The sequence below is a fragment of the Mustela lutreola genome, chromosome 8 (assembly GCF_030435805.1).
Source record: "Mustela lutreola isolate mMusLut2 chromosome 8, mMusLut2.pri, whole genome shotgun sequence".
NCBI lineage: Eukaryota > Metazoa > Chordata > Mammalia > Carnivora > Mustelidae > Mustela > Mustela lutreola.
In genome coordinates this window covers 22,066,250-22,086,373 of record NC_081297.1, presented here as the reverse complement: position 1 = coordinate 22,086,373, position 20,124 = coordinate 22,066,250, and the positions used below count along the sequence as shown (strand labels likewise).

At 36.7% G+C, this 20,124-nt stretch overlaps 1 protein-coding gene across 3 annotated transcripts in view; it reads left to right on the top strand.

Moving 5' to 3' along the window:
• MALRD1 (MAM and LDL receptor class A domain containing 1) overlaps positions 1–20,124 on the top strand; it is an 808,982-nt gene that overhangs the window by 28,118 nt on the left and 760,740 nt on the right. For all 3 annotated transcript variants that reach the window (XM_059183995.1, XM_059183996.1, XM_059183994.1), the window contains exons 3-5: positions 7,034–7,128; positions 7,226–7,387; positions 18,173–18,269. In XM_059183995.1, coding sequence (XP_059039978.1) covers positions 7,034–7,128; positions 7,226–7,387; positions 18,173–18,269 — 354 coding nt within the window. The remainder of the gene's footprint in view (positions 1–7,033; positions 7,129–7,225; positions 7,388–18,172; positions 18,270–20,124) is intronic.

Sequence of the window (20,124 nt, the reverse complement as noted above, 5' to 3'; positions counted from 1 at the left end):
CTTTTTATTTTTTTTTCCTTATCTAACTGTCTGGCCAGAAACTCAAGTGCAATTTTGAGCAGAAGTGGTAATAACAGATATCCTTGTCTTACTCCTATGAGGGGCATTTTCTTTTTTCTTTTCTTTTTTTTTTTTTTTTTAAAGATTGTATTTATTTATTTGAGAAAGAGGCAGTGGGAGAGAGCATGAGCGAGGAGAAGGTCAGAGGGAGAAGCAGACTCCCCGTGGAGGTGGGAGCCCGATGCGGGACTCGATCCCGGAACTCCGGGATCATGACCTGAGCCGAAAGCAATCGTCCAACCAACTGAGCCACCCAGGCGTCCCTATGAGGGGCATTTTCAATCTTTTCCCATCAGCCATGATGTTAGGTAAGGGTTTTTTGTAGATGTCATTTGTCAGGTATGCATGTTCCCTCCTGTGGCTCATCTGTTGAATATTTATGTCATGAGAATTTGTCTCATGTGTTTTCTGTGTTGATTGAGATGATCATGAGATTTTGGACTTTACTTGATCAATATGGCATTTTGCAATGATTGGCTTTCATACATTGAACTAACTTTGCATTCCTGAGATAAATCCTACTTGGTCGTGGTGAATAATCCTTTTTATATCTTGCTTGATGAGACTTTCTTGTATTTTGTTTAGGGTTTTCACATTTATATTAGTCTGAGATACTGATCTATACTTTTCTTATCATTTGGTTTGTCTGGTTTTGATATCAAGGTGACAATGGCCTCACAGAATGAATTGCGAAGTATTCTCTCCTTTTGAACTTTGTGCAAGAGTTTGTGAAGTACTGATTTTAATTCCTGTTGGAATGTTTATAGAATTCACTGGTTAATCCTTCTGTGACTGAGAATTTCTTTGTGGAAAGCTTTTTGATGATAGATTCATTCTCTTTACTTATTATAATTTATTCAGATTTTATATTTCTTCTTAAGTGAGTTTTGGTCCTGAGTCAATGTTTGTGTCTCTCTAGGAACTTGTCATATCATCTATATTATCCAATTTGTTAGCTTGAAATTGTTGATAATATCACCCTATAGTTTTTTTGCTTCTATAAGGTTGGTGGTTCCAACCCTATTTAACTCTTCATTTAGCAAATTGAGTCTTTTTTTCCCCCCTATTAGTCAGTTTAGTTAAAGATTTGTTAATTTTGTTGATCTTTCCAAGAACCAACTTCTGGTTTCTTTATTTTGTTTCTGTTATTTTTTTATTTCATTTATCTCTGCTCTAATATCAAATTAAACTTTGGCTCATTTGGGGTTTAGTCTGCTTTTCTTTTAAGCTTCGTGAGGTGGAAGATTAGTCTGTGATTTAAAAGTTTTCTTTTTTTCAATTTAGAAATTTGCAGCTACCAATTTATTTCTAAGCACTCATTTAACTGTGTCCCATACATTTTGGTATTTTCATTTTCATTCATCTCAAGTATTTACTAATTTCTCTTCTGATTTTCCCTTTGACCCATTGGTTATTTATAAAGATTTTATTATTTATTTATTTATTTATTTGAGAGTGAAAAAGAGAGCATGATCATGGAGGGTAGGGGCAGAGAGAGAGGAAGAAGCAGACTCCCTGCTGAGCAGGGAGCCCTGTAGGGCTTGATATGACCTGAACTGAAGACTGACGCTTAACTGACTGAGTCACCCAAGCACCCAACTCATTATTTAGGTGTATGTTATTTGATTTTCACATATTTGGAAATCCCCACTTCTCTTTCTACTGTTGACTCAAATCACTCCTCAGTAATAGAACATACTTGTTTAATTCATATTTTGTTAAATATATTGAGATTTGTTTTATGTCCTGAAATATGGTCTTCACTGGAGAATATTCTGTGTGGACTGTAGAAATATGTGTATTTTGCTGTTGTTGGATGGAGTGTCCTGTAGGTGTCTGTTAGGTCTAATAGATGTACTGTGGCTTAAGTCTTTTGTTCCCCTACTGATTTTTTAGGTGGTCTATCCATTCTTGAAAGTGGGGTATCTGTTCAACTATTTTTGTTGAATTGTTTATTTTCACTTTGCTTTTATTAGCTTTTGCTTCATATACTTTAAGGCTATGTTTTGAGGTGCATATGTTTATAATTATTTTATTTTCTTGATAGCTTGATTCTTTTATCATGATAAATTGTGCTTGTTTGTCTCTAATAATATTTTTGTGTGTGTGTTCAATCTTTTTTTCCCCCTGGGTTTCCAGCTCTCCGTTTGTTATTATTTGTATGTTATGGTTTTTATATGCTTTTATATTCATCCTTTTGGGGTAGTTGTATTGTTTGATCATGTTTTTATATAACATGTTAACCTCAGTTTTGATTGGAGACTTTAATCAACTTACAAATAGTATAACTTCTACTAAGGTGGGATTTAGACCTGCCACCTGCTGTTTGTTTTCTGTATGTCTCATGCTTTTCTTGTTACTCTTTTCCTCCATTACTGTTTTCTGCTACAGTATAGATATTTTGTAATGTATCCTGTTAATTTACTTTCTCATTCTTTCTCTTTTTCATTATTTCTCATTCTCTTTCATTAACAGTGAATTATAATTTTACTTTAATCAATTATAACAACAAATTAAGAGACACGTTCTATTGATCACTTTTTTTCTTTTTTATGGGTCATATTTTCTTGTTTCTTTATGTTTCTCACAATTACCTTGGGAACATGGATATTTAAAACAATATAATAAAGCAAACTGAAAGTCTGATGTCTTAGTTCAGTGACTTTTCTAGACCAATTCTGGAGTCTTTATTCTTGTCATGTATAGCCATTGGATTCTCTATATGGTCAACTTCGTGGTCAGTTAATGATCAAAGAGAGAATTCCTTAAATGCCTGCAATCACTAAATCTCCCAGTGTTTGTTGAGGGACTTGCTGTGCCTGTTGAGGATCACTATCAACAAAACCAGACAGTGGACAACTCTGTCTTAGTATTAACTTTCTGCTTTCATAGAGCCTCAAAGTCAGCCAGAGATGAGAGCTGAGGGCCTTTTAGGCCTTTTGTGCAAGTATATGTCCATCTATATTTGCAGGAAAAATAAGAGTATTTCAAAGCCAAGTCCTATGGGACATCCCAATCCCCAGAGTTTGTTTTTAGCTTTTTGGTTAGACTTTTGAGCCCCAACTGTTATATGCTACTTCTGGCCAACTATAAAATTAAAATACCTCTCATTTCCTCCATTTCCCAAGTTATAAGTGAGTAATAGGAATGAATGTGAGCAGAAGGATAAATAAATTGCATGTTACAGGTAGCCTGTGGGCCCAAGTGCTTGCAGGGAAGAAGACTTTTTCCACTGAACAAGGTATTAAAGTGGTGAATTTCAGACAGCCTTGTAAGTGGGCTTTTTTTGGGAAACACCAGACATGTCAAATAATGATGGTTATTTGGTAATGAGGTTTTGAAAGAGCTCTGTTTTCTTCTCATTGCTCTGGCTGCCATGCTGGACTGCTATTTTTCAAAGTTGTTACGTACGGATCTGGAAGTGAGCAGTGGGAATAGGACAAGTTATGGACATTGGGGAGGGCATGTGATTTGGTGAGTGCTGTGAAGTGTGTAAACCTGGTGATTCACAGACCTGTACCCCTGGGGATAAAAATATATGTTTATAAAAAATAAAAAAATTAAAAAAAAAAAAACCATAAGGGGAGCCCGGGGACTCAGTCAGCTGAACATCTGACTCTTGATTTGGGCTCAGGTCTTCATTTCAAGGTCATGCATTAAAGCCCTGAGTTGGGCTCCACTTCGGGTGTGGAGAAGACGTAAAAAAAAAAAAAAAAAAAAAAAATGGCAGAAACAAAAACACAACCAAACCCATAAAACTCATTTGCTGGTTTTTGTTTTTGTTTTGTTTTTCTTCATTGCCTGAATGGAGGAGTAAATTTTCATTGGCATTTTTGTTGATATCACCCTTTTGCTTATGGTCAAGTTTTATGATATATTAAAGTGATTCCTGTAGCTCTTCATCAATGAAGCAGGCTTAAATTGAAATGGCCACATTCATTGATAAGTTGCCAGCAATATTAAGAGATTACTATTTGAGGGTGTCCTTTAAGACCTACAGTTTTAGCAAATATTATGTGGTTGTGTTGAGCTTGTTAGTTTAATGAGTGGGTATGACACAAAACTTATGATTTAATGGAAACAAAATTTAATAAATAGAAATTACCAACCAGAAAAAATTTATACTAAAGACTATTATTTCTTCTCTGTTATCTGAACTTAGTCATATTTCTGTCGTAGGTGAACACACTTTTGCCTTTCCAAAAGTTTTGACATTTTAACCTTTGCTTCAGTCCTTGGGCCTTGTCACGATGATCCATTTTTGCAGCCTGATTTTTGGGGAAATGTTCTTGAGGACTGATATTATCTCACTGTCAAAACACTCAAACTTTTTAAGCTCCTTTGAGCCAGTTGGTTGCTCTATAACATGCAATACGATTTATGTCCCTTCTGCTCACACTCATTCCTATTAATCACTTAGAACCTGGGAAATGGAGGAAATGCAAGGCTGCTTGTCAATAGTTGAAGAAAGTGAGACTGAAAATTCTACCTTATCTCTCCTGAGGATCAAGGTTGCTGGAATTCACTGCCAAAGTTGTTGGATTCAGCCCTTCTGACTTGACTCATGGTTTTTGTTGCTTTTATATTTTATATGCTTCCTTTTTTTTTTTTTTTTTTTGGTCATCAGTCTTGGTTTATGTTGGGATTTTATTTCAACCCTTACCCAGCAATTGAGAAAAAAAATTTTCTTTGAAAGCCCTTTAATGTAAACATTTAACATTTTCAATAAAATCACACTGCTTATTCTTACTTTGCCATTTTGATAGTTAACACTTTACCATGAGATTATTTGAAATATGTTTTAAAGATATGCTGTGCATTTACTTTTCTGGATACAGGCATAAAATGGGAATTTAGGAGCCATATAAACAAACCGAGATGAATACAGTAGAGGTGGATAGGAAACTTATAATGGTGATAGTGATGTTTACATATATGTGTATAATATGATTGTTGGTAGGCTACTTCAGGAGTAAGAGGAGTATGTGTCAAAAACATTTGGTACATTTTTGGTTATCAGTTTCGTGAGTCTCTTCTCATTGGTTAAAAGCAGCAGTAGGATGGGGTGTAGGATGAGGGAATGTACATGCGAGGAAAACTTACACTGCCAAGGATGTGCTTCTTTCTTGTCTACTTATAGACAGGATGACTAACGTATTTTGGAGAACAAGGGAGAGTTTTCCATAAGATAGTATTTTTCTCTAAGGAACAGCTTCATCAGTTAAAGAAATTCTATATTCACACTGTAGGGATCAAGGTAAAATTGAGTGTGCATTTAAAGAAATACTTTGTATTGCCACTACATTGTTGGAATTAAAGGTAGAAATCAGATGTTGGTGTTGGGTGCATTTTGAACACTTCTTTGTTTTCTCCCATAAGAAGAAAGTTTATTCCTAGACAAGTGTTAAAAGATCTCAAGCTGTTTCTGAATTTAAAATGTTACCTTTTGGGCACGTGGGTGGCTCAGTCAGTTAAGCATCTGGCTTCAGCTCAGGTCATATGGGGTTCTGGGATAAAGTCCTGCATTGGGCTCTCTGTGCTGCAGGCAGCCTGCTTCTCCCTGTCCTTCTGCCTGCCACTCCCCTGCTTGTGCTCACTCTGTCTCTCTCTCTCTTTGTTAAACAAATAAAGTCTTTTTTAAAAAATAAAACTTTACATTTTTAAAAAAGATATTTATTTTTTATATATTTATTTAGAGTGTGAGCAGGAGAAGGGGCAGAAGGAGAGGGAGAGAGAGAGCCTCAAGCAGATGCCACACTGAGCTTGGGGTCTCATGCGTGGCTTGATCTCACTACCCTGAGACCATGACTTGAGTTGAACTCGAGAGTTGGATGCTTAACAGACTGAGCCACCCAGTTGAATACTATTCATTTGTATTGCTAGTAATATGATTGCAATAATACTTATTTAAGTGATAATATGATATATAGTAAATATAATAACTCATTATGATTATTTGATTATTCATTTGCTTAGCATTTGCTTTACCTTCTGAACATGAAGCAAGAGCAAACTAATGACTGTCCACTGTATTACGTGATACCAGCTCTTCATCTAAATCATGTTTATATAATTATTCCAGGGAGTACATTCTCAGAACAGTCTTTTGTTATTGCAGGGGTTTCAGTTATGGCTCTGACCTTATTTACAGCAATCATTAATGTCATTATTTTCTGGTAATTAGGGTACAGTTTTGAAATAGGTCTAGGGAAGAAGAGGTGTCTTAGGTTTCATAATTTTACTATCGATTCTCTCAATGATATGACAATTAAATTTGATTTCCAACCCAGCTTTAAATGACCATGGAATAACTTGGTCGATAGGTTATCATAATCATCAACATTATGTTTTCATTCCTTTTGACAAATAGCAAGACACCAAATAGAGTAGGACACAGTTAGTTCCCCAATTATACGCTATAACCGTGTCAAGCATTGTAGGAAATTATGAAAGCCCAGAAAATGTCCCACACTTATGTTCTAGCCCTTTAATAATAATGGTTCTCTGGCAAGGTCTTCACTGCAAAATGTGGGACAGCATCAGGGCTCTGCATCATTTTCTACGATCACAGGGAAAGCTGGGACTCTTTGATCCAATTCTTTCTAGAGCAAACAATGATCTCTTTTGAAGTTTTCATTTATTTTGGTGATGCCAGTACAATATTTTCCCTGGATACTGTCTTTGCAGGGCTATAACTTCCTGTGTTGCAGGAGATAAATTAGGTCGTGACTGCAGCTCATAGTAGTGTTATAGGGAGTATAATCACAAGAAGATATTTCTCTGGGGAATGTAGAGACATAAAATGATCAGCCAGACCATTTGCAAAAATGAATGGTGTGGTTAAATATTTTATTCTTGAAACAGAAATATATTGACCTAATGTGGATATGGGCCTACATTCTTACTGCCTGGTATACTAAATAAATTTACCAAGGATTTCTGTCAGTAACACGCTGACTGTTGTTACCCACAGCCCACTTCCTCTCACTGGTCTCCAAAGGGAATTCTACTTCCTCAGACTTAAGAAGCAGAATCTTTCTTCCGACGAATAACCAACATCCTTGTCAGGTACTTGAAAACACACAGCATTTCAAATACTTTTCACATTTGGGAAATTCTGTTTTATAATCAGTAATATAATTCGGATATTACTTATTTTTCACAGATTACATTTTATTACTTCTCCAGCCAGGTGAGTAACAAATTAGTGGCTGGCCTTCAAACTACATGTGGTGGTCCCATCCAGCATTTATGGCAAAGCACAGCTGGGCTCCGCAATCAGTGGGAGAGAAATGTCATGGACATCCAGAGCAACCAGAAATTTCAGGTATGCATGTTATATTTTCTAACTGTGTCCTTGAAGGAAAAATGGTAAAATACAGGTCTTTAACTGATGTAGGAAACAAAGGCAGAAGAAAAGTTATTAAATTTCCTTACTCCCTACAGCCTATTGACAAGTCCTTAAAATAGGCCGAGTAACATTCCTCTAGGAACTCAGTTACCTTGATGTTATTTGCTAATGGGAAGAGGCAGTCTTAGCCTGACCCCCAGGACCCTGTAAGTCTATTTTAACATATATAAAAATTCCTTTGGAAATATCCTGTATCTCTACCCCCAAGATACATGTTGGCAATCATTCTCCAAGCATATGGCCCACCAATACACATCTGAAGGGTCTCGTGTCTCGGGTTTTATTAGACAGTAATAAATGACCTTTCCCAACAACAGCTGGTTCCCCTCAAGTCTGGAAACCTTGCTTCCAAAATTCCTTAGAGACGAACACTATCCCTAACGCCCTCCCAACTTGAAAGGATATAATGAGCCATTCCTCGTGACCACAGTGTAGCCCTCTCTACCCATGGGTTTTATCCCCGTGCTTTAATAAAACTACCTTTTTGCACCAAAGACATCTCAAGAATTCTTTCTTGGCTGCCTGGCTTCGAACCCTAATATCTTTCCTATATCATTAATGATAGATGAATTAAAAATAAGATGACCAGTGTCCCAGTTGGCCAAGGCCTAAGGGATTTGCCAGGACTGTCAAGTACTGAAACCAGTCTCAGGAAACTGGGAATGGCCAGTCACCCAAAAGACAGGTTTAAATGTTATGTATAAAAACCGAAGTTGAGCAACAAGGGGGTAGGAGAAGAATAAATGAAACAAGATGGGATTGGGAGGGAGACAAACCATAAGTGACTCTTAATCTCACAAAACAGAGGGTTGCTGGGGGGAGGGGAGTAGGGAGAGGGTGGTGGGGTTATGGACATTGGGGAGGGTATGTGCTATGGTGAGTGCTGTGAAGTATGTAAACCTGGCGACTCACAGACCTGTACCCCTGGGGATAAAAATATATGTTTACAAAAAATAAAAAATTAAAAAAACCCCAAAGTTGATATATTTTAACATATATTTATATATTAGTAAAATCAGCTGTCTAATTATCTTCTTAATTTCTTAAATCCCCTTCATTTTCTATTTCTTTTACTATTCCAACCTCCTCTTTCTTCTCATTTCTTATTCTTAAGAATTACTTATCATCCAAACTTTTCTCATGCTTATCAGAGAACAGGGTTATATTGGGTAATGAGGAAAGAGACTATTTGATTTAAATACTAATTCCAAATGCTGTTGAAGTAGAATAATTGTCATATTCATTTCATGGCTAAACTCAAATTATTCAATACAGCCTTTATTTTCCAAAATAATTTTGAGAAGGAAAGCCCATGCAAGCCTATAAAAGACAAACTTATTTATGCAGCCTAATAAAACTTATGTATGGTGGAAATTATAATCTCATGATTATTACAGGAGTTCTTGGTAAAGCATTGCATATTTTTACATTTGAGAGAGCTGAGAAAAATTTCCCATTAAAAACAGGATCTTAAAGCATTTTATAAATTTGCTTTTTAAACCTGGTTTGCAGGCCAATTTAGCCATCTTGGCTAAAGCAGGTTTCCTTTATTGTCTGTTATTTGAATAGTATAATAATCAATTTTGTAATTTTAATACAGAGTAGAAAATCATCTGCCATGTGATGGATTTAGCACTTGCTTAACTATAGGGATTGAATTGGATTGAATTTTAACTTCAGTTCTTTTGAGTGGCAAGAGGAAAGATGGGAGAATGAGCAGGATTTCTACTGTAAAATTGAATTGTGAGCTCTAAGAATGACACATTTTCTTAATTGATCTGTCATAAATTCACTGTAGTTTGAAATTTCAGGCTTTTGTAAACTAAATGGGGTTCCAAAGAGGATCGGAGAAAATCACTTCGTAGATGGTTAAATGACACCTAGATGAGAGCACGTTAGAGGAACTGTATGGCTGGAAACATAACTCTGCCACTTGAAGCTTTGCACTCTATTGAAGTCAGATATATTGGTATAGGGGCTGCGTGGGGACTATAGGGTATCTTAAGCCATCAGGCATTCAAGTCCTCCTGTGAATGATTGATTGATTGATTTAACAAAGACTCACTTGGGGCACTCAGGGTGTTATCAAGTGGGATTCAGGGAATGTTCCTAGTACGTGTGAAGGAAAGAATTTTCTCCCAGCTTTATTGAGATATAACTGATATATGTGTAAGTTTAATGGATGTAATACGATGATTTGATGCATGTACATTGTGAAGTGATTTTCACAAAAAAGTTAGCTAACATATCCATCACATTGCAAAATTATAATTTTTATCATGCAGTAAAAACATTTAAGATCTACTGTCTTAGCAACTTGGAAGTATATAATACAGTATTATTAGCTATATTCACCATGCTGTTTATAGATACTGAGAATTTAGTCATTTGATAGCTGGAAGTTAGTGCCCTTTGACCAATATTTCCCTGTTTCCCCTACCATGCAGATCCTGGCAACTGAAAAATTACTCTGTTTCTATGTTTGGCTTTTATAGATTCCACATGTAAGTGAATCATAGAGTATTTGTCTTTCTGTGACTTATTTCACTTAGCATAGTACCCTCAAAGTTCCAGCATGCTGTCCTAAGTGATAAGATTTCTTTCCATTTTTGGCTGAATTATACTTTTGTATGTATATACCACATTTTCTTTCTCCATTCATCTGTTGATGGACACTTGGGTTATTTATGGCTTGGCTGTTATAAATACTGTTTCAATAAATATGAGAGTGCAGATATCTCTTTGAGGTTGTGATCTCAGTTCAATACCCAGAAATGGGATTGCTAGGATCATACGGTAGTTCAGTTTTTAATGGTTTGAAGAACCACCATGCTGTTTTTCATAACGGCTGCACCAGTTTCCATTCCCACCAACAAGTGAGTAAGGTTTCCCTTTTATCCACATCCTTCCAAACACATTATCTCTCATCTTTTTGATAATAGCTCCTCTGAGAGGTGTGAAATGGTATCTCGTTGTACTTTTGATTTGCATTTCCCTGATGATCAGTGAGGTTGAGTATCTTTTCATGTACCTGTTGGCTATTTCTCTGTCTTCCTTGGAATGTCAATCTTTGGAAGGATATTCTCTATTTTATTTGTGTGACATTTTTTTTGCTATTGAGTAGTATGAGTTTCTTATCTATTTTGGATGTTAACCCCTTATCTGATAGATAGTTTGTAAGGGGGGCAGTAATGATAGGCATGTGGAAGGGAGACTATGTGTTCCTGGATTTGGGGTGTGTGTGTATGTGTGCAGACTGAGAACTCTGAGCACTATTAATGCATCTAATTTATTGTGGATTTTCAGGTATCATAAACCACTAAAGAAGTTTCTAGTTTCTTTCTTTCTTTTTTTTTTTTTTAAGATTTTATTTATTATTTATTTGAAGGAAAGAGAGACAGCATTAGTGGAGGGGGGAGGGGCGGAGGGAGAGGGGGAAGCAGGCTCTCCACTGAGCAGGGAGCCCAATGTGGGGTTCGATCCCAGGACCCTGAGATCATGACCTGAGCTGAAGGCAATTGCTCAACCCACTGAGCCACGCAGATGCCCCTAGTTTATTTCTTAACACTTCTCTTTTTTCTAACCTATGTCTCTCTGTCTTCTCTCAATAACAAAGCAAAACAAAACAAAACACAAGAGCAACAAATCAGAGCCAAGAGTGCTTTTGAGGGGATCGAGTCACAATGACTAGATACTGAAGGATGAACTTGCTGAAGTCCCTTCTGTCTATATGCTCACATAACTTTAATGACTGAAACAGGATTTTGTCTGTGTATAAACTTTGTCAGCATTTACACATCCTTTCTGACTCTGAAGCAGAGTGGATGGTTAAAGGACCCTAACCTATCTTTTTGCCAAGCTTTCTGCTGTCCCATCTCTGTCTCCAACTCAAGGTCAAGATCTTCATGGGTAGGGTACCCAGAGGGAGATCTGGGCATTGGGTAGAACTGGAACCAGCTGAGACTTGTGTGTTAAACCCTTTAAAACAACTTCCTTGTTTTTTTCCCATCTATCCGTTCCCAAGTGGCCCATTGCAGGGGCTGGTGATTAAATATGTGTAGCAGCTAACTATAAAACTGAAAACTCCCAAATATATCACCGCGGGGGCCGCGGGGCTGTAGCTGAGGCAGCGAGGTTATTCACTTGAGTGCTTTAAAATGAGTCAGTGGCTCCAGCGAAAGCAGATGCCTGTGCAATATATTAAGTAGTTTGCCAAAATACTTTATTGCTGATATGAAAACAACGCCTCTACCTTAGAGGCTTTGTAAAACTTAGGAAACCGTATGACTCTCCTGGGATCCTTTGGCTACACCAATCTTTAAGATTGCAGGCATGTGTTCGTTCTGTCCTGTCAGCAAGGGAGCAGGTGTTCACATGCTTTTGCTTAGCTGAGCCACAGAGACGCATTGTGCTTGTCACACTTCCCGCCGTCCTCTCGTAGCTTCGTCCTGCAAAAGCTTGAGTGACAAGCTTATTGGAGGGTATTTTGTAATCAGCGTCTCCAGACAATATCTGCTGCCTCATCGGTTTATAAGCCTCCGAGAATTACTCTGTTTTCTGCAGTTTTCCCTCCATGCTGCCTTCGGACAGTTTTAAAGCCTTTCATGCTTCCTTTAGAGATGTCCAAATAGGAGATGGCAGTTTCCGCTGGACTAGGGTGTAGCATGGGCTTCTGAGAAAGTCTCTGTCATGTGGGGGCTTTGTCACCTTTATGTGTACAGTGCTAGGTCCACACCTTAATGAAATGAAGCTCGTTCATTTCTGAGGGAATACTGCAACCTGACAAGGAATTGTGTTTATGCATCTAGTCAACAAAGACAGCAGCATTTACGAAAGTTTCTGAAGATATTTAAGGAGTAATAACATCTAGTATTTACTGAGCACTTACTACCCCATATAATGCACTGCATTTAGTCCTTCGTATATATGATTTTATGCGCCCTGCACAGCAGTCTTCTGAATCAGAACTATAATTCACAAGCTTCGGAGAGTGAAATAACCTATTAAACTCCATCCAGATTAGAACCCAGTATAGTTTGATTTCACATCTTAATCATTTACTCACTGAGCGGTGATCATTTCTTTATCATGTTAAAGCATTATAAGGATTAAAAAAATTTAAAAAGCATTATAAGGATTTATGAAATATAGATGGAAAAATTCAACTTCTAGATTTGTCCAAATATGTTGCAGGTGACTCATGAAACATTCTTTTGCCTGCTGTGTTGGATAAAACAACATTTTTACACATTATTCTGCTGATTAACTGCAATTGCATTTCTCAGAATTGTAGATTTAAGCAATTCATTTTGCTATTGTCCTAAAATATTTGCAGAAGCAAATAATAAACCAGGCCAAATATATAGCAGAAATTTAGTCTCAGATGCAAGTAAAACCTTCCCTCACTCTTCTTTTCTTTGTTCTTGAGGACACTTTCATATTGGTTTTATGGGTAGGAAGGAAGGAATACTGTATTACTAAGTATATCATTGACTGTGATTTTCATGTCAAATGTTTGGATTCTCAAAGTTAATGAGAAGTCAATGCCTGAATTTTAAAATGATATCAAAGCATTTTTTATATACTATTATCTGCTTGTCATTTCTTTGATATTCCATTTCAACATGCCAAAGAGTTCTTAGCCACCTTGTATTCAGAAACAATAGATTTTATTAACATGGACGAAAGAGAAGTACTCATAAAAATAAATACAAATCATTAAGTTAAAAAATCTACTCTCAAACTCTCCTAAATCATGATTGGAGTCATTTTCCCTTCTAAGTCAAGACTATTTACTGTGTGAACCCATGATGGCAAAAAATTACAGTCATCTTTTTGCATTTCACATGTTTGCTTGAGAAATAATATTGAATGCACACTACTGATTAAGAAAACTTTCAAATGATAAATCTAACTACTAGAGTTTCTGTTCATGCAGTTACTGGTGTCACCCAAGCAAGTTTATGGCCATTATTCAGCTACTGTCAAAGATTCATTGAAGATTTAAATCTTGAAGGCTTGAATGCTGACTCCTTGCCTCCCTTAGAGGCCGTCTTCTCTTAAAATGTTTGGGGTGAAAGCAATTTGTCTATTATTTACTGTTGATCAGTGTAGCCCTTACCTGACTTCTGTGATGTCGTTAAACTTCTAACTTCATTATCTGGTTATTTTATTTGCTAGTTTGCTATTATTTGCTTTATTTTCCCTAATGCAGTTAAAACGAGGTGGATGTTTGGAAAAACTTATTTACCAAAGTTTTGGGGAAAACAATGAATGCTAGACCTCACTTTTCTTAGAAATACAACTACCATACACAAACATGGCTTCTGACCCTACACCTTACTTTTTAAAAAAATCATCTTGAGATTCCACTTTCTTGAGCTGGTTCAACCCATCCCTCTTTTCAGGATCCCAACCAAAATATCTGGAAAGTCTTTCTGTTTAAATATATTTAATTTGAGTACTGCATTATGTCTGATGGGTCTTAAGTTTTATAGCTACACAGACCAATGTGTGAATCTCCCTACATTTAGAGAAATAGTGTTCTCCCTAAGAGAAACATTTCCCCTTGCTAGTCCAGTGGGCTCAAATGGAAGCCAATTTTCACACTAACTTCCCTTCAGTTAGACCAAGTTAATGTATAATTTTATTAAATCCAACAAATATGCATATTGCAAACTTTGATGGAGACAATTGAAAGTGAAAAGGTCACTTAAAAGCCTTTTCATTAGATCAGGAATGAAGATACAGGGAGAGAAGTTGGAATAAAAAGAAGAGAAGGCTTCACAGGTCTTGAGGGTTTGGATGTAGGGCTAGAAGAGAATGTGATTCCTCAAGCCACTTTGGAGTTTTGAGCATTGAAAGTGATAGTCTTCTGGTGCCACTGTCAGAGAATGGGAGTCATGGGAGAAGAAAAAAATATTATGACTTAGAAGTGACTTTTGTCATCTGGTGAAAATGTCCAGGAGGCTGTGGAGATATGAGCTTTTATAGATTCCACATGTAAGTGAATCATAGAGTATTTGACTTAGAAGAGTATGACTAGAAGTGTAGTCTATGAGAAGTCTATCTTCTCTTAAAAGAGAAGTCTATCTGCATAGAGTATGACTTAGAAGTGACTTTTGTCATCTGGTGGAAATGTCCAGGAGGCTGTGGAGATATGGGCAGAAAGCTCAGAGAAGTGGATGATGTTTGTGATATAAATTTGTGTTTCATCAGCTTGGGTGACAGTTTAAACCCTGAAGATCAATGGGTTTGAGAAGAAAGTGTGGAGAAAGAAGGAACAAACTGGTGATTAGTTCATGCTTATCTCTCCTTCTCTCTTTAAATATGGCTGCCACTGGTGTGTCCTTAGCTCAGCAAAAACAGGTGAAAAGATTTTCAAGAAGGATACATCTTAATCTGTAGAGAACAGATTTTTTATCTATAAACACACTATTCATACAGTGGCTTACATACTTTATAATAACTCTGTGTTACAATAATAGGTAACACTTATTTAATCCTAACTGTATACCAAGTGCTGATAGACATGTAATAACTCATTTATCTGTGCATAAATCTTAACATATAGGGAATAACATTATTATTATTTTAAAGATTTTATTATTTATTTGAGAGAGAGCTCATTTGTGAGAGGACATGAACTGGGGGGAGGGGTGGAAGGAGAGGGAGAAGCAAACCCCCCACCGAGCAGAGAGCACCAGGAAAAGGACAGATGCGGGGCTTGATCCCAGGAGCCTGGCATCATGACCTGAGCCAAAGGCAGACGCTTAACCGACTGAGTCACCCAGGCACCCCAATAACTTATTTTAATCAGTGCCTTTTTATAGTGCCTTTTTACAAACTGAGGTACAGAGATGTTAAATAACTTCTAATGACCTGTTGCTATTAAGTGGTTTAGCGAGGGTCTGAACCCAAGTAGTCTGTTTCCAAACACGTACTTTAATCATTGAGCTCTACTCCCCTCTGATAAAATCAACCCTATGTAAATCTTTTTTTTCCCCTCTGAAATGGTTTTTATTGAAAAGCAAAGCACGGCACTTGGGTGGCTCAGTGAGTTAAAGCCTCTGCCTTCTGCTCAGGTCATGATCTCAGGGTCCTGGGATGGAGCCCCACATCAGGTTCTCTGCTCAGTAGGGAGCCTGCTTCCTCCTCTCTCTCTACCTGACTCTCTGCCTACTTATGATCTCTGTTTGTCAAATGAATAAATAAAATTATTAAAACAAAGAAAGCAAAACAAATTTGCAACACAATTTTAAATGTTTGTAAATTGGGTCACAAAAGGGATGAAAATGTTTGCAGTGTGACTGTTATATTCATGCAGTTTAAGTCATTCATTGAATCTTACACCAGTACAAACATAAGGTTATTTCATGACTAAGAGTGGCCCAAATTTGGGCACCTGGGTGTCTCAGTCAGTTAAGCATCTGACTCTTGATCTCAGTTCAGGTCTTTATCTTAGGGTCCTGAGTTCAGACCCTGCGTAGGGCTCTTCCCTGATGTGGAGCCTACTTAAAAAAAAAAAAAAAAAGGGAATTAATAAATAAAAGAGTAGCCCAAATCTAATAACCAAAATTGTCTCAGTATCAGAAGTAATATTAAAATGTTAAATGGAAAAGATATCCACTAATTTTCTTACCAAATGGAATCTACAAACTAAATTTTTAGAAACTGTAAAAAGAATGACTAAAACTATAAACCAAACAGGTTTATAGAAAATTCTGGGGAAAGTAGTGAAATAAAATACTGAGAAAATAATCAATTAGTATGCATGTAAAATACTCCCATTTTAGTCATGATTTTGATACTAATACACGGTAAAGGGATTTTGCAGAAATTGATCAGCGAGGTGCTACAAATAAACCTTGAGACTCAATTCTCTGTAATTGTTATCTTCTAGATGTGGTTTACTTGAGGTTAGTCACATTTCTTCTACTTTCCTGTATGTATTCCCAGAAAGACCTAGTCTCTACCAGAGATCACACAATCTGTAGTAAAATCATTTAGAGATGGTTACTACTGTTTGCCATTTTGCCATCCTATTTCTATTTTTCCTCAAAATTTTCTATTTCAAATGTATAGCCAGCACTTCATCTTTTGTTGGTCTACGCAACAATCTTTTTTTTTTTTTTAGCATAAAATTATTCTTTAATGTTCAGAGTACTCATTTATAAAAAGTATTACTCGAGGCTATTACATTATTGACCAGTTAGATTCACTTTAATGCCACTCCTTACAAGTATATATTGCTTTAGGGCTTTATAATATAGAGAAGGTGCTAACTGTAGGAGTGTGTGGACATCTAAACTTGTTCTGGGTCTCATACCCTCTCCAAAGCTCACTGCCTGCTATATGGCTTAGAGTCATCTTTTTTTTTTTTTTCAAAAAATTTATTTATTTTATTATTATTTTTTTTTTACTTGATATGCCTTTTCCAGCATTGTCCTCCTTTACAAGTAGTCGTGTGGTTATTATGTTTTATGTGATGAGGACTCTCTTAGGGCTACATGTTGACATATTACTCAACAGGTTGTGGATATTTCACATTACATTTTCAGTAGTCTTTTAGATAGCATCTTGTTTGAAAGGAAATACATCAGTATGTCATGTTGTAGAGAGAATGTGGTATGGCATAAGGACCTGCTAGGGTCTGCTGTGTGGAGATCAGCTGTCAAGCTAAAAAAGCAATGCTAACATTCTGAAATAATAAAATGTTTATATTATAAATAAGGCTGAACAATGAACATGGCTTAATGCATCTATGAATTAAGCCTCAAACATCGCTGGTATTCATTGGTGAGGTTGGGAATAATGCTCTCCACCAACACAGCAATTTTCTGTTGAGATAAGTAACTAGGAAATTAGAGAGTCATTTCTTCCTAAGTTTCTCAGATTTATTACACCAGAGTATTTCATCTTGGTGCAGACTTGGGCTGGATTTACATCACAATATCACATTCCTAATTTTTAAAAAAAAATATGTATTTATTTATTTGAGAGCGAGAGAGAGGGAGAGAGCAAGAGTGAGTGTGATGGGGGGGGGGCACGGGGACAGACAGAGAATGAGAGGGAGAATCCTCAAGCAGACTCCTCACTGAGCATGGAGCCTGATGTGGGCCTCAATCCCAGGACTCAGAGATCATGACCTGAAGGAAAATCAACTGGCTGAGCCACCCAGATAACCCTCACATTCACTCATTCTAGTAATAAGTCACTGCACAACCATTTCTAGTCACTGTCCCAAGTTTTGTTTAGATAACGGCAGAAAATGTGCAGAAGGATAGAGCACGAGGATGCCAAGGCAAGCCTGTGAGCAAAATTTAGAGAGCCAGAGGTGGAAATGTGGCACCGTTGCAAAATGCCAAGAACCAGAGATCAGGATGGAGCTGGGTCCAAGGGCTGGTAAATACTGAATAGTGTGAACACATACAAACCAAGCAGAGACCATAAGACGGTAAAAAAACCAGATGAATATTGGTTCATTTCGCAAACATGTTATATAACCTATGGTAGACATTGGAGATAAAGAGATGACCAATTTTCTTGTCCTTGAAAATACACGTGTGGATTTCTTTCGACTTGGAAATGTCATGGTCACCAAAGTGTTTCTAGAACTGGCATGTTTTTTTTTTGTTTGTTTGTAGGCTCTGTGCTATAATATTCCTTGCTTTATGCTTTTGTTTTGTTTTTCTTATGCAGGTTGTTTTTCAAGGTCAAATAATTTCAACTCCTGAACAGGATGAAGTCATAGCTATTGACGATATATCTTTCAGTTCAGGCTGCTTGCCTGCAAATGGTAAGAACTTTTTCTCATTTTGATCCTTATTGTGTATATAAATTCAGTGCATTTTAAACATTGTGTAATGACTTTCATTCTTTGAATGAAATGAAAGCATTGTGTATGCTCGTTCGTTTGTGCTTTCTTTCTGGCCTGATGTTTTAAAGTGGGCTATTTTCCATTATATAACAATGTCTAGGTTTATGCCAGAAGTTAAAATAAATTGTTTTTTTCACTGCGTCTGATGCTGTTAAGAGTTGAAGGGATAATTTGGTCTCAGATTTGAAACCTTGTAGCAATGTTTACACTGGCTAGTTAAATCTCACCAAGAGAACTCTTTGCCCCTTAGGAGATAAGTGAAATCTGGCTTCTCCAGGCTTGAAATTATCTTCTTGGTGAATTGATTTGACTCTTCCACTGAAAGACACAACTGGAGGAAGAGAGATATTAGTTATAATCTATTTTCTATTTAGACTGAAATAGCTAGATCAATAATCCACATGTATTAGATCTAAAAAATTACTCATATTGGTTCTCTGATTATATTAACTGAATTCTATTTACCATGCATATTGTTCTCAATAGAAAAGTTTAAAATTATGAATTGGTCAGGATAAATTAATTTTATAAATAAAAAATAAATAATAAATGTATTATTAAATAAATAAATAATAAATTTTATGAATAATAAATAAATTATGAATTGGTCAGGATAAATTAATTTAGTCTAATGATCATGCAAGAATCATATATATGATTATAGATAGTTGATAGATTTTTTCCCTTTTAAATGTTATACTGTAGTATGAGATAGCATAATATAGGTACTTTGTAGAGAGGATTCTAAGTTCTAATTTGGTACAAAGATATGGTAGTTGTAGTAAATTATATTTTGAGAACAGAAGAGATGAGTTGATCTACCTAAAGGAGACCAAGGAATCTTGATAAAGGATGCCTGTATTATGCTTCAATTTCAAACAGCACTTCTGCTGGTAGAAGAGCTTTATAGGAATGCATCTCTTGCCACTTAGACAAGATGGTAGGGTTTTATAGGAGCTGCTGACAGCTCCTTCCAGACTAGAACACAAAAAGCTTTCTCTCATCTTTATATTATCAGTTATCAGTATATTTTAGCTAAGAAATCACTATATGGTAAATTGAATTACAGATAAATTGAAATGGAGAACTAAGGGAGCAGACTTTATAAGGTCCACCCATTCCTAGAAGTAAATAGTTGAAGTATAAACCTCAGTGCCTTTTCACCAACAGAAGGTAATATTTCTAGGATTTATCAGAAGGGAAGCAATAGATAGGAGAGAATACACTGTCGACCACACGCAGAGAAGACCCAACTACTGACTGCTCTGCCATTCAGTCTCCCCTCATGCTGTCTTCTCTGTTACCCTGGATGGTATTCCTGGGTCCAGAGCATGGCTTGTAATGGGGCAGCTGGTCCCTAACTGTGAGCACTTCAGCAGTATCTTCATGTATCACCTTTTCTTAGCAGTTTCTGCAGAAACTGAGATTTGCCAAATACATTGATCCCCAGCTAGTCATGTGTATTGCTCAGTCTAGCTAATCACCCGCCAAAGAAAATAAGGAATGAAATCAACTATTGGCCAGACTTTCCTAACTGTAGGGAAAATTAGAACCTGGCCTCTGCCTCTAAAACTTTGCATTACGACAAACAGGAATGTGCTGGGGTTGTGCTTGGGACTTTACATCGCCTGTATTAGGACTCTGCTGTCATTTCACAGATGACCTTTCTGTTCATCTTTGGATCTGGGAACCAAAGCCATTTCCTTAATTCCTCCTGATCCATCTACTGGGACAGAGGCCAGTGTAGATGGACCATGATAAATATTCAGAAGAC